The sequence below is a fragment of the Ammospiza caudacuta genome, chromosome 3 (genome assembly GCF_027887145.1).
Source record: "Ammospiza caudacuta isolate bAmmCau1 chromosome 3, bAmmCau1.pri, whole genome shotgun sequence".
Lineage (NCBI taxonomy): Eukaryota > Metazoa > Chordata > Aves > Passeriformes > Passerellidae > Ammospiza > Ammospiza caudacuta.
The window spans coordinates 40,084,396-40,098,320 of record NC_080595.1 but is presented as its reverse complement, the minus strand read 5'-3'; the positions used below and the strand labels follow the sequence as shown (position 1 = coordinate 40,098,320).

The 13,925-nt window shown below is 40.6% G+C and overlaps 1 protein-coding gene across 5 annotated transcripts in view; it reads right to left on the bottom strand.

Moving 5' to 3' along the window:
- The window catches only part of RASGRP3 (RAS guanyl releasing protein 3), a 58,862-nt gene that overhangs the window by 8,927 nt on the left and 36,010 nt on the right, over positions 1 to 13,925 (bottom strand). For 4 of the 5 annotated variants that reach the window (XM_058801561.1, XM_058801556.1, XM_058801557.1 and 1 more), the window contains 6 exons: positions 13,238 to 13,411; positions 12,704 to 12,820; positions 12,128 to 12,403; positions 6,511 to 6,588; positions 2,470 to 2,586; positions 187 to 302 (listed from right to left, as the gene is read on the bottom strand). In XM_058801561.1, the coding sequence (XP_058657544.1) occupies positions 187 to 302; positions 2,470 to 2,586; positions 6,511 to 6,588; positions 12,128 to 12,403; positions 12,704 to 12,820; positions 13,238 to 13,411 (878 nt within the window). The remainder of the gene's footprint in view (positions 1 to 186; positions 303 to 2,469; positions 2,587 to 6,510; positions 6,589 to 12,127; positions 12,404 to 12,703; positions 12,821 to 13,237; positions 13,412 to 13,925) is intronic. The other variant, XM_058801560.1, reaches the window with a different exon arrangement.

Genomic DNA, 13,925 nt, shown 5'->3' with positions numbered 1-13,925 from the left:
ATTACCAGGTAAAGCAGGACTCCAGCCTAGAGTATAAGAATTTAAATGATAATAGAATTCGGCTTTCAGTAATCTTGTCAGACACAAGAAATTTGGGAGCTGCTGCTTCTTCAATTTATGTATTTTCTGAATTTTCAAATTGAGGAAAAGGGGGAAAAAACACCACAAAGAGATCTCCAAGCTTACTGGTCTTTGTCCAGTACACAGAAAGAGTCCAAGAAGGGGAAGTTGGCAGCTATACTCTCAAAGTCTTCCTGAGATATATAACCATCATGGTCGTGATCGTAGTTCCTAAAGACAGACTGGAGAGAAAAACAAAAAGATGCTATTGTACTATTATCTAGTTTATCCTGAGTCTATACCAGCCTCTTCAACAATATAATTACATGCAAACTAATGTTTTATTTAGCTATTCAGATGCTCTGTTGCATCTGTTTTATTCCTTTTATTTTCCTTAGTATTTCAATATGCATATTATTTGACTCTATGGGAAAAGTTGCTGATTTTTAAGGGAAACTTGACATCAGCATTTATCTAGTGATGATCCTCCACATGTCTTCACACATAATTATTCTTGCTTTACTTTTTCTTCTTTGATGGAAATGTCACTAAAATTCTGCCCCAGGTGATGACATATTCCCTTTGCTTCATAAGTATAACAACAATATAAACAACAGCAGCTTTCCCATGAGTATTTCAGATGGTTTTGGCTTCATTTTTCTCTTAGGTGGTCACCTCTACTCTGCCACAGTACTGTTTCAATCTATTTTGTTTACTAATATTTTGACACCCCAGTCATGAGCAATTTGTGCCTAACAACGACTCTCTTCCATCAACCCACCCCAACCCACCACTAAGCAAAAACAGACATGGGATCAAATTTAAAGGTCACATGCAGTAATGGGTGTCCTCCTTAGCTGCTAAGGAGTCGCTGTATTCTGTCTTCCTGTTTGCAGAGATGTGCAAACATCTCTGGTGTTAAAGCTACATGCCATGCTGATGGTAAAAACATGAGTGTCAAAGTCAATATGGCTATCTGAGAGGCACACAGTGAAGTACAGGCTCCTTTGTTAGATGAAAATGTTGTTGATAAAGACATTACATCAATATACCAAGACCCCTGAAAGGCATCTGGAGTGTCCCTGTCACAAGGGACACTACATCTGTTTTAACAAGAACATTATATGAAACCCATTTCTATGAAATGACTGGCAGACCTCAAAAAAACATCATAAAGACAGAAATAAAACACAAACCCAAGTAGTATTCAACACTTTTTGTAATAAAAACAATGGCTAAAGCACAACTCAAAGCAGCAAGTAAACAACAAATACTGGCAAAGTGAAAACACTTGTAGAGTGGTGTGAGCCTTTTAGTGAGCTGTATCCATAAAAGCCCCAAACCATGCTTTAATCCTGTCAAACTCAAATCACATGTTCTGAACCAGGCCAAAATTGTGGAATGGGGAACTGCAACTCCCTCAACTATAGGAACAAACATAAACTCCCACCCAGCACATTCTGGAAAGATTAAGGAATTGTGGCAGACTTCCTATTTAACAAGATATCAAAGAGAGGTTTGGATGTGGAGTCATTTTTATCAACACATATGGCACTGACAAAAGCAATTCAGGAACAGCATGTACATTTCTGGTATCCCACATTAGAAGAAAAATTAAACTTTTTTTAAAAAAGGTCACGTACAAAAAGTAAACAACAAATTATATTTGAAATCTGGGTGAGAGAACTCAAGAGTTTGTTTAGGTTATCTTAACAACATAACCCCAATTTGTGATCTGTAACAAAAACAAAACCAGAATTTAATAGTTCCTCCCAGAGATACTGATTAATTTGTAAAAAGAAGAAAGAAAAGTTCAGTCTCTCTGAAGGAATCTGAAGGTGTTTAGCTTTGTTTACATTACCTAGCACAACACATCACCTTCCAAACTGGAGCTAGAAGATCCCAGCTCTAATTCTGTGTGACCTCATGTCCACATTTTTAAAGAGACATCAAGACAATGCTATCTTTACCATACATAACATGCTCTGGACAGTAAACTAACAGCAAGTTAAAAACCGGAAATAGTTTCCAGAAAAGTTCATTGGACCTGTTTATGTATGAGACCTTGTTTCTGAGTTGCTTTCTTTTCAGCTGTGGCTATGTGGCTAGACCTGCAGAAAATAAACTTGCACTCTGAATTTATATTTGCTAGACAAACCTATTAAACAGCAGCCAGATGCTTCTGAAAGCCTGCTCCTTGCACCCAGAAACCTGTTTACTAGTCCCATTGGTGACTGCAGGAATAAAATAAGTATTTCTGAAGGTATCAGTAATGGCTCAAATTTGTTATGGTATGTCTGAAATTCACCCCAACCATAACAATGTCATTATAAGCTTGAAACTGATTATAATGATGAAAATATCAAACCTGCCATTCTCTTAGACCAGTGTAATGTTCCAAATACTTACATCCACCAGTTTCCGGATGTGCTTGTTGATGACTGTGGGGTCAGGCTTAGGTACCACTCCAGATGCCCACTCCAGTGGCACTACTGGCTTGTTGGGGGTGGTGGGGGAGGTAGGCTGCTGACAGATGGATCAGAACACAAGGATTTTCAAATCTGAATTAAGAAGCTGAATTTCCCAGTAAAAGCAGCTCAAAATGTCAGAGTTACAACGGCAAACTGCTGGAGTGCTTGTGCTGTAAAAATGTGCTCAGCAAAACACCTGGCAAAGTTTTTAAGGGCTGCTTGTCTTTACTAACAGATTCAGTCAGGCTCTCTGTGGCATCTCACAGCTTCACTGCCACCACCCAGGGAGCTCAGAAGCAAACCCAAGCAGTCTTTCCTCACTGACATCTCCAGAGGGTTCAACAGCAATGAGACTTGAAGGAAGGGGGGAGGAAGGAGGGTCTGTAGGGTTTGTGAACACAGTGGGCATCAGAAATAGGTAAGCCCAGAAACCTGCTTTGCTCCTCTGTAAAGCCTCTGAGGAGTTCACCACAGTCTGCCCCAACTCCCTGCTGGAGGGACCATGCCCAGCAGCCACACAAGGGAGTGCCTCAATCAGAATAAGCTCCTGCTCCTGCTCTGTGTGCCACCAGCAGGACAGCAGGATGCAGAAGCAGGGCAGAATTGTGCTCAGTAATCCTGCTGGTTTCCAGCTGAGATGTGCCAGGATGCACAGCTTGATTCATCTAGGCAGCTTGAGTAGAAAGGCTCTAACCTTTGACTTGTTGTGCAGATAACACCAGCCAGACTATTTTATTTTAAAAATGTCTTGGTCTTGACAGAACAGTAGCTGACAGCTCACTGGATGCACAGACTTCACAACCTGACTCTTTCCACACCACTACAGTGCTTTGGGAGTAGCTCTGAAATGTAACTCAGACTATTGAAGTAGGAAATATAGGACAAACCTGAACACATTTTCAGGTAAGGATTAAAAAAACCCAGTTAGCATGGACAACTCTGCAAGACAAACTGGCCTTTCCCTGCATCTGCACTGGACATGTAGCAGGTGAAGCCGTGTCAATTAGAAAAAATTCAGTGTTTTGGGTCAGAAGGGAGAGGGTCCACAGTCTCAGAAGGCCCCTGTGTTAGCTGATGAGCAAAGAATCTGGGTCTCATTTGTCTCACTCTGAATTTCTGTGACTTGAAAGGGAGACAATTAAGACATGTCTTAAGAAAGTAGAGTAAAGATGTTGCACATTTCATTGTGTACAGCAATGGTATTGCAGACTTTGACATCCATGACTGTGACCATGAGAAATGGTCACAGATTCATATTTTACTGTGTTTGGTTGGAAAAGAAAAACAGGATTGGTTAGTGGGTTGCTTTATTAATTTGGTTTTTCCTTTTTCAAGTGTTAGAACAGCTTCTATCAACACCTTGATAGATTTTGACCCATACAAATGTGCACAAGTAAGTTTGGGAGGAAAACACCCCTATATCAACAAAATTCAATTTTCATAAGAAGCACAGTGAACCTGAACATCCAGCTCTATCTGCCAAAAGCATGGACTCAAAGCATCCAAATTAAAAGTGTTAGTGTGGTGCTAGACTACCAAGACTTCACTAGGAGCTTTTAATATCTGCTGGTCTGAGTGAGCAGTGGCAGAAAGAAACTGAATTCACTGGAGCCTTCCTCTTATTTCTGGGCTATTTCATTTGAAGTCTCATTCAATTTTTATGGTTTTTTTGACAAGTTGCAATGAAATCCTCATGTTACTCACCACTAACCAAAGGGAATTATTTATTCTTCTGTTGCACTCATAGAGTCAAATGAACAATGGTGATTTTATTTATGTATTTGAAATGCATCCTATCAGGAAAGGTGCTAACTGGCTCTCCAGAGACTTCCAAGCTGAATTTATTAAACATTCCAGAACACTGTATCTGGCCATGCAGTTTGTGATTCCCACTGTATCTCCCATTTATTTCACCAGCATAGGGACCATGGTACTGTAGACTGAGAAAGCATTTTCAGATGTTTGCAAACATCTATGTGTTTTGGCATTGAAGTGAATTCTGCTGAAAACAAAAAAAAATTTCCCAAATGCATCATGAGTGGTATAGTTGCACCAGGCAGAGTTGTCCTCTAGATAATAGCTGTATCAGTGAAAACTCCCAACAAGAAGATCACTAATGGTTGTGGAAAAGCAGGACACTGTGACAAGGAGGTGCTATACTACAGCTGGTGGTCATTCCTCAGAGTTTTTTTAAGGCTGCTATACTGACTGAAGGGTCTCCTCCCAGTTTCAGCAGAAGAAAGTCTTGCTCAAGTCCCTGTTGACAGCAGACTGATATGCTAACAGATCAGCTCCACTTCTGCCCAAAAATGATTGCAGCAGCATGAGGCATTTCCTCCCTAGTGCACCTGCATGGGAGTGGTACCCACATAACAATAAATCAAGGAGCAGTTGGAATGACATAACCAGGCTGTCACGTTGCCTTTGACAAATTTTTCCACATACAAAAGCCCTACAGATCCTTTCCCCTGTAATGGAGCCTGTGTGCTTTGGCACTCCATCAAAGAGAAGAAAGCTTCAAATAGTCTGGCTGCTGTCGATTCAGCTGCAGCTTTTCACCCATCAGGGAGCTGCCATGGCTCAATGTCACTGGCTGCTCATTGATCCTTGTGCAGAGCTCTCCCACAACTGCTGGGCACTGTTAAAGTTCACAGCATTGTTTGTAATGCTTTTGTCCTGTTTAAAGCTCAGGCTGGAGATCAAAGCAGCAATGTGATAATTTTCTTCATTTACGGTAGCGGTCCGTCAGTCCTTCCACAGCATAGGGCTGTGGCATTTCAACTTTGCTGGCAGTAATGAGAGGGACCCAGAAGGACTGAAATAAACAACTGTTGTGGTCAAATTGTACCAAACAAGGACTGGAGGCTCAGCAATGAAATTTCAAATGTTCAAGCTGAGCTAGTGTTGACTGTGGAAATATTTATTAGTTTCCTTATCATTGCTCATAATACATCATTGGGAGCACACACATAGTCCTCAAAGTGGTCTCCAAGAGTAAGAGATTAATAATTTTAAACCTCAGAGAAGCCTAAACTTGGAAATTTAAGGGTTCTGCTTCCTTTCTGGCTTTTAAGAATGCTTCAAAACCTTAAAAAGCACTGGAATGTATCATCTCAGACTCTTGGACCCTGCTCTCACCCCCTGTGAAGCATTTCCAGCCACTCTCAGCTTCTGCTGCTGTCAGACTTGAGAGGGCTCAGCCTGAGAGCATCCCAGGCTGGATATGAAAGGTAATGAGAATGTTGATACACTGAAGAAATTCTCAGAGGAAAGTAGAGTCCCCAGCCTTTGGCAGCAGAAGAAAGTGAATAATTAATACTTGAAGTGGAACTCAATTATTAATTATGAGTAATAATATTGAGTAATAACTCAACTATTAATTATGAGGTTTATCTGTATCCTTTGACTTTCAAAAATAAAGAAAAATGCATGAATACAGCATTAACTTTAGTTGCACATAACCAAATAAAGACTAACATCTATTCTCATCTGTTTAAACATTGCTTGAGAGCCCAAGATGCAGCCAATTACACCTAAGCAAACAGTTCTAAAATACTACAGTAATTATTTGCCTTGCCTTAAACAAACCTTTTAACTTAGTGTTGTTTTATGTAACTGCCCCAGCATACAGAAAATCAGCTAAGGGTCACACAATAAATAATTTATATAAACGTATAAAGGATTATAAAGCAGAACTTTGTTTTCCAGGACTTGCAGAGGTTTTGTTGAAAAATAATTAACAGCGACATCTGGCATGTTCCATTATTTGTTTCTCCCAATATGCACTAAAATAAAAGTGCATAGTGGGAGAAATAAATAAAACCTATAAATAGTTCCTGTGTTTTCTACTCAAATCTAACACTACAAAACTTTATATTACATATGAATAAGGAAACACATTAACTGTCATTTAAAAATTAAATCAACTGCATGCAGACAAAATAAACAATATGTCAAAAAGCAGTAAAAAATGACTTACAGATTTGGAGTTCCTTGGCTCCAGCACCAGCGATAGCTTGTAGATGTCATCCTCAGTGTGGTAGAGGTCCAGGGACAGCTATAGGTAAGAAAGAATGGGAAACAGTAACATTTACTAGACTGGTCTGGATATGACAGGCTTTTAAGCTGAGATATACCTCCCACTGAAGGCAAACACAACATTTTGCTACTCTGAGCTCAGGAGACAGGCCAAAGCCCCGTGCAGCTGCTGGAGAAGTGGATTTGCCCAAAGTGAACACAAGCCAGGCTGATGAAGGGCACGCTGCTGCTCATGTCACTGCACCTGAGCGCTGGAACAACCCTGACCCCAGGGTGAGAGGGGCTGCATGCTCATGCACAGAGGGACACGGGCTCCAAAGACCACTCCTACACAAACCACTTGCTTCTAGCAGCTCAGTGCTCATGAGAGATCACAGAGAGGCAACCTGGTTAATGCCAAAACTTCAGGACAGTAGCTGTAGAGAGGCTAGGCTGGAAGGATTTCAGATTTTATTTTGTTCCTCAAGAAGGGTCATAGTAGTGCAGGTCTTCTGTAAAGATCTGCCCATGCGGCAAATGCCTCTTTGGAAAGCCCTGGGCAGACAGAGGCCTGGGAGAGGCAGGTTGGGTTTCCACTGCTGGTGATGCAGAAAAGTGCTCCACTGGCTAAATCCCAGTTTAGCCCAGCTTGGCCTGCTCCTGGTCACCTCTCAGCAAGTCAGGCAAATTGCCTTCCAGCTGTTTCTAGATAAGTGAAAGATTTGTCTGCCATGTTCTCATTCTTTTCCCTGTAGGATTTATTGAGGAAAAAAAAAAAAAGAAGGCACATAAATATACTTAAAGTAGGAGGAATCTGTTTTTACTTAGGCAGCTGGGGTCCTGCACTGATCAATGTCTGCAGTGAACTCCTCCCTCTCTGCAGTGATGCAGGAGAAAGGTAATCAGCACTGTAGCTAATGTTTGACAATGAGAGGAAACAAACACTGCATGTTTCCTGTGATCGTGTTCCTGCATTAACTGGCTTTGAAGGATTGACATGATTTGAAGTTATCATCCAGCTTGCAAATCCCCAGTTAAGCTAAGATTGAGTTAAAAGGATTTTTTGCTGTTCCCGAGCAGACAGATAGAATTAGTACTGACTAAATGACTGGGACAGAAGGTTATTTTTAGAGAATCTGAAGTGCCAAGTAAGTAGCAAGCGGGACCAGTGACACCTACTGCAAACCCCCTCTAGGAACCATCCTCTTTTAGGCACAATTTTGTGTGATGAGTAAGACACAAGTTGTGTCCTTTGCCAAGATAGGTTCCCAAAGCAAACACATGGCTTTAGAGAAGTTTGGAGATCACATTATTCATTTTGTCTAGCTGAAACATTGCTGATTTTTGCACTTTGTAATTAAGGGCACAGTGAAAGCTGTGCATCCTGCAGGTTCCTTCACTCAGCCAGCATGCTGCTGTCACAGGCTGAGGTAAGGGCCTGTCCTAAAGACAAAATTGAACCAGTAAGTGCTGTAATAAATATTGATCATGTGGTGAGATGTTCAGAGACTGCATTCTGAGGTTCCTTGGTGGCATAACACAAGTAGCACTCGGGTGGAGTGCATGATGTTATCAGCTCAGACTGGGAGAGCAGAAATGGTGATTCAAAAGGTGTTGTCTGGTTTCTGTGAAAGAGCACAGTTTTCTCGGCAGGCCAGATGGGCTGGGTGTGGATCTGGGAGTGGAAATGTATTAGTATTTACTGAGCAAGCTTGTATCTCTCCCTCCCTGAATTATATGACCCTATCTGAAGCAGTGGATATAGCTTCATTAGGCACAATGTGCAAGCATGCAGTGGACAAGGTATTGTCTAGGTCAGAAGTTTCATACATTAGCACAAAAATTACAAGCATGATGATTATGTTACGTAAGCAGTTATGTAAGCATTCATTTTATATTTTATTTACAGTTTTGCTACAACAAATAAAGTATAATAAGGATTTTCCTAGAATAAGCTTTACAGTGAGGAGTGGCAGTTTCTATTCTAATTTGACTATCATTGCTGTCCTATTCTTTTTCTGAGCAATTTGGAGGGGCATTGAGAAAGGTAGGGGAGTGATCAGAAACACATGACTTTTTTCTCTTTTTAAGTGGAACTTAGTGAACACAAGTTAGGGAGGGTGACTTTCAGTTTGATTGTTTAGGTAGTTCTCATTCTCTTCACCAGATTGTACAAATGCCTGGGGCTTTCCAGTCATTTGCATATAGTCTCGGAACAGGTTAGATAAATAGATACTGAGAGATAAAAATAGCAAGGGAAAAAGGTGGCATCGAATGAGTTTTAACACAGTTCATATAAATACACTGTGGTCTAGCTGAGAAACTGAGATCCACTTCCATTCCACAGAAAGTGATGAAACATGTACCCACAGGTTTTATTCACATGTGAAAAAAAGCCAAACCAGTGCACAGCAAGTAAGGTTACCAAATATAAGTTTTCTAAAGGCAAAACTGTCATTAAAGCTGTTTTTCCTCTCTGCTGCACTGCCCAGCTTGTGTTTAGGTCCTTTTTCACTACATCTTAACTCCACATGGTACAGAAACAGATACAAGGTTGGGTGCAGGCGGAGCAAGCGTGGTCAGTAAGTCAGGAAAAGAGGAATAATCACAGACTAAGAGCAATCATGCACTAAGAACTGAGTCCATCTTCATGTAATGTCCTCTGGCTCGCTGGCAGCTGAATTGTAACACATTTACTTGGCTTGTGCTTGTAACTCATTTACTCAGCCCAAGGCAGGACTTGCATCCCTCTCAGCTTCCCTAGTCTCCTGTGTCAGTAAACCTGGCAGGTGTCCCTGCTGCCCATACACCAAAACCTTCCCCTGTTTGTGGCATGCTAAATTCCATGCAAAATGCTGGCTTCTTTCAGCTGCTTCTCAAAGCTCAAGTTCTGTGAGCTAGAGGCTGACTTTTTATGCTTACAAAAAGATGGGGTTGGGTGGAGGGGTGTGGGGATGGGTGAAAGCAAGCTCTAAGTTTGTGTGCAGACATTTAAGGCATGAGAAGACCAACTTTGCAAACTGTTGACCATTCAGCAGCTACTACTGAAACCAAGAGTCCTCTGGTTCCCCATGAATCCTTTTGATCTATACTCAAAATAACATCTTTAAAATGCCTGTAAGCCCCTTGAGGAACTGGCCTGAAGTTTACTACCCACCTCTCACCCAAGCATTTAACCCAAGTTCTTACTTCATAGATCCTATCAAAGTCTCCCCAAACATCACCATTTCCAAGCCACTGGAAAGGTATAATCTCCCTTAGAGCAAATAGGACTCTAGCACTAAGGAAGGGAAAGACGAGGCCAAATTCCCACATGCCCATGAAACGCCCATTTTATCTTTCTGTGCAAGTTGTTGGACTAGCAAACCAGAACCCAGTGATTTAATTGTCGAGCAAGCACAGGCCTGGCACTTGCTAAGTGTGGTGCAAAAGGCAGCACTGCAAGGGAGGGAGGCCAGGCAAGAGATTTACACATTGCTTATCAGGACAAGAGACCAGCTAAAAGCTTGCCCAGATAAAAGCTGCTCAATGGCAAAAGAGCAGAAGGGAAGAAACGGTTGGGTCAGCCAATTCCCACACAACTGGAAATCATTCTGCACATTTATATTCATTTACTAGATTTGAAAGGGAGTTTCTCTAAATCAGGTAAAGATGGAAAAAATTTTTACAGTTGACATTAGAGAGATAAAACCTAGCAATAAAAGGAATTGTTAGTTCTTCACGCTCTGAAAACTGAAGATGATGTAAGGCAGCATGGGAGGCTAAATCTGCTAATAGACCATTTACACATAGCAAGGCCAACTGGTTTTAGTTGTCAGTTCTTGTCAGTTTTGTGTTGCAACACTTTTCTTGTCCTCTTTCTCTGAACCCAGCCAGTGATTTAAAACTTTATTTTCAACAAAAAGATAAACAGAGGCATTTAATCTACAATATAAATCCATTATTTCTATTTAAGAGACTAGCATTAAAAAAAAAGTATTGTATTCATATACACTGATAAGGAATATGGTACATATACCTATATGATATATACAGGAAGAAAAATGATGATATTATGATATGTATCAAAATTCTGGTCCATGAACTTTTGATAGAAATTTGTTGGCTTTTCCCTTTCAAGAAGTCACCATTTTAAATCAATACTCCCACACAAACCTACTTGGTCCACAACTACAGTTCCAGTGACTGGTGTGAAGACAGAATTATCCTGGAAAGATTTTCGGTTCCCTACACTTGTCTAGCTTATTTATAACCCTTGATCAGTTCTGGAATTAACACTGCAGAATGCAACTTCATTTTTTATGAGCAGATTGGCTCAACTGTAACAAAGTCAGCAGAGTTATATTATGAATGAATGAATGCATTGGAGTATCACAAGTGAGAAAGTACCATCATGTACTCCATTACTTCTCCTAGCAAATGGAGTACACTGAAAGAAATACAAAAATACAAATAAAATCCCTGTCATCTTGCTGAAAACAAGGAAAAAAATTAAAAAATTGAAAAACAGATAAGCTATGTGAGCTCAGGCAGGTGCAATGATGAACATATGAAGGCTTGCAAGGTCTTAAAAAAATCTTTAGCTTTCTGCTCCTTTTGGAAAAGAGGCTGTCACCAAGAAGAGAGAACAGCTAATGAAAGTGGTAGCAGCAGTTCAGCTTCCATCTCTCACTTCACACTGTCTAATTTCTATCCTTTTGGACTCACTTTTTTATTGCTCAGTTCCCCAAAGCCTGAGGTTCCACTTCCCCCTATTCAAAGCCAAGCTTGTACGAAATGACCAGGAAGGGAAAGAGTGTCACAAGAAAGCAGCTCTCAGTCATTACAAAAACAAAACAAGACAATAAATATCTACCTTTATAGTTCAAATTTTAAGCTAAAGGATTGTTGCAGGGTTCAATATCTGGTGCCTGCTCTTTCCTGTCCCACTAATCAGGATTAAGACTTGTTCCCAGGTTGCTCCAAACAAGGCACAACTGAAGGGGCTTTCCAGTTTCCCCAAACTTTCCCAGCCCTCATTACAATGAAGCCACAGGTATATCCACACCAGCTTGGTTGCTCCAAGATCAGGCTCATATTTGTCAGCTTTCTTAGTGTAAAGCTCTGTACCTGATCAGTCCCAGTATAAACCCATCACATTTTTATTTACTGGACAGGAAAGATACTGTGTCACAAGGAAAGCACAGGGGAGCAAATTGGAATGATGCACAGGCTGGAATTTCTCTCATGTGCTGATGCCAGCATGTCTCCCAGTTGTTCCAGAGGAGACATAAACTTCCATTCTAAGTATTCAGAACTGAGTTTTACTTCTTCTAGCATAAATACAGCTCTCCATCTGTCATTCTTAAAAGATGTAATTTATAACAATTCTGTTGCTGCTTCCAGCCATCCCATATGACTGTGCTAAAACTCTTTAACTTTCTTAACACCTCATGTGAACTTGTTCCTGTTTTGTATTTTTTCCCTTTTCTTTTCAAAACTGAGATTAAAATATGCACCTAACTTTATAGATATGAGTATTCCTAATGACACTCAACATTTGAATCACAGCAGTGAATTGAAACATGTTCAATACTTACGGTTAGCAGGTTAATTAAATCCAAATTAGGCTCTAAATGATGAGAAGCAGTTTGCAGGGAAACCAGTTCACTCAAGGTGATGGAAAGCTGCTGCATTTTCACAATGTTAACTTTGTTCTCATCTATCCAGTCAGGAAAAATGACATGGACAGCAATCAAGTCTTTCAAATGGACTCCCAAGATGGGAATTTTGAAGCCAACACAGTCAGCAAAAGCCTTGCGGTAGTTGCAGTAGTTTCCATTGGAGGAGACCAGCTCTGTCATTTCATTCCAGTCCTACAAACAGCCAGAGAAGCAAGTCCCTGTGAAAGCATTCACTGCATTTCCTTAATCTGTTTTAAATGGACACAACTCTAGTCATGGTGTCGACAGTGTTAATTTCCTCTCTGGCACAGGCAATCAGCCAGAGGATCTCTGTGAGCTTATCCTGCTCCATTGAGAAGAATGCAACCCATTCCTTTCAGGATGCTCTGCCATGATCCAAATATTGTGCTGGTGAGACACCTGCACTGCAGAACCCATCAGACCTCCAAGAGGTGATGTTCCCCTCAATATGTATTCTGGAGTCCATCATACCTTTGTGACTTCCGAGGACAGGTGAGAATGAGTCTCTTTCAGGCGAGAAATAGAGCTGTGGCTTAGACCTCCCACCACTGCCATCAGTGTGTTGAAGTTCTGGAGGTGAAGGAGCTTCTGCAGGAGAGATTAATCATGCATAATTAAAAATTAATGAAATACAAGCAGCAGCTACTGAACGTCCCACACAACAAGTTAAAGGAGACAGCCCATCATGGCTAAAGCACAAATCAATAAACCAGGGCACATAACTGAATGGTTCAGCATTTTGCTTTTCAATTATTGTAGGTCCAGAGGAAACACACAATAGTGACAGTTGCCAACTGGAATACAATAAAGAAAAATTATTATAAAGTTAGGTCTGTTAGTTAAAAAATGCAGGCACACCACACCTGAACAAATAACCTCCAGTGATGTTGAACAGGCTATTCACTGAGGAAATCACACAAAGAGCATCAGCTGATTTGTTTACTGTAATCTCCATTTATATTCCTGCTTTGTACTGGAAGAAAAAGACTCATCTGCAAGACTTACCTGTGCAACATTAATAAACTTTGTGATTACTTCTGCTCTTTGCTGGGGTGTTGGCTTGCTGAGAACCATGAGCTGGACCCATTTAGAGATACCATTAAATAAAGCAATAGATCTCTCCAAAGTAGGATTGTTTTCCAAGCAGCCATGGATCACATAGCTTTGGTAATCTGTGAACTAACAGAGAAAAGACACTTGCAGTAAAACAGGGGACAAATTGGAGAATCAGTTTGGAACTTTGATACTTTTCTTTCTAAACCTCCTCTTGTTTAGAAAGTGACCATGATTCAGGGTCAGCACAACATCTCCTGCTGCACAATGTCTCCTCCTTAAAGTCTTTTTGCTGTTGTTTTGGTGTGGCTTTTCCTTAAATGTCAACTTACAACTTGTTTGTGTGTCAGGAAATACAGAAGCCTGCAAGATGAGTGTGATTTCTGCTTCCATCTTTCCCATAATTTGCTCAACACATTTTATTCTGTGTAGTTGTATTTGACACCTTCAAGACATGGTACTCTATAGGATCCCAAAAATTAAATTTCCCTGAATGTTTGAAAAAACAGTTTTCAGCCGTCCCTTGAAAGGAGGTTTTCAGTAATTTAGGACATCATTTTAGCTTGTGTAGGGAGTTGCTAGCAATGCCAGACAAGATGGGTTTAGCTGATCAAAACAAACCAGCCTGCTAGAAAAACAG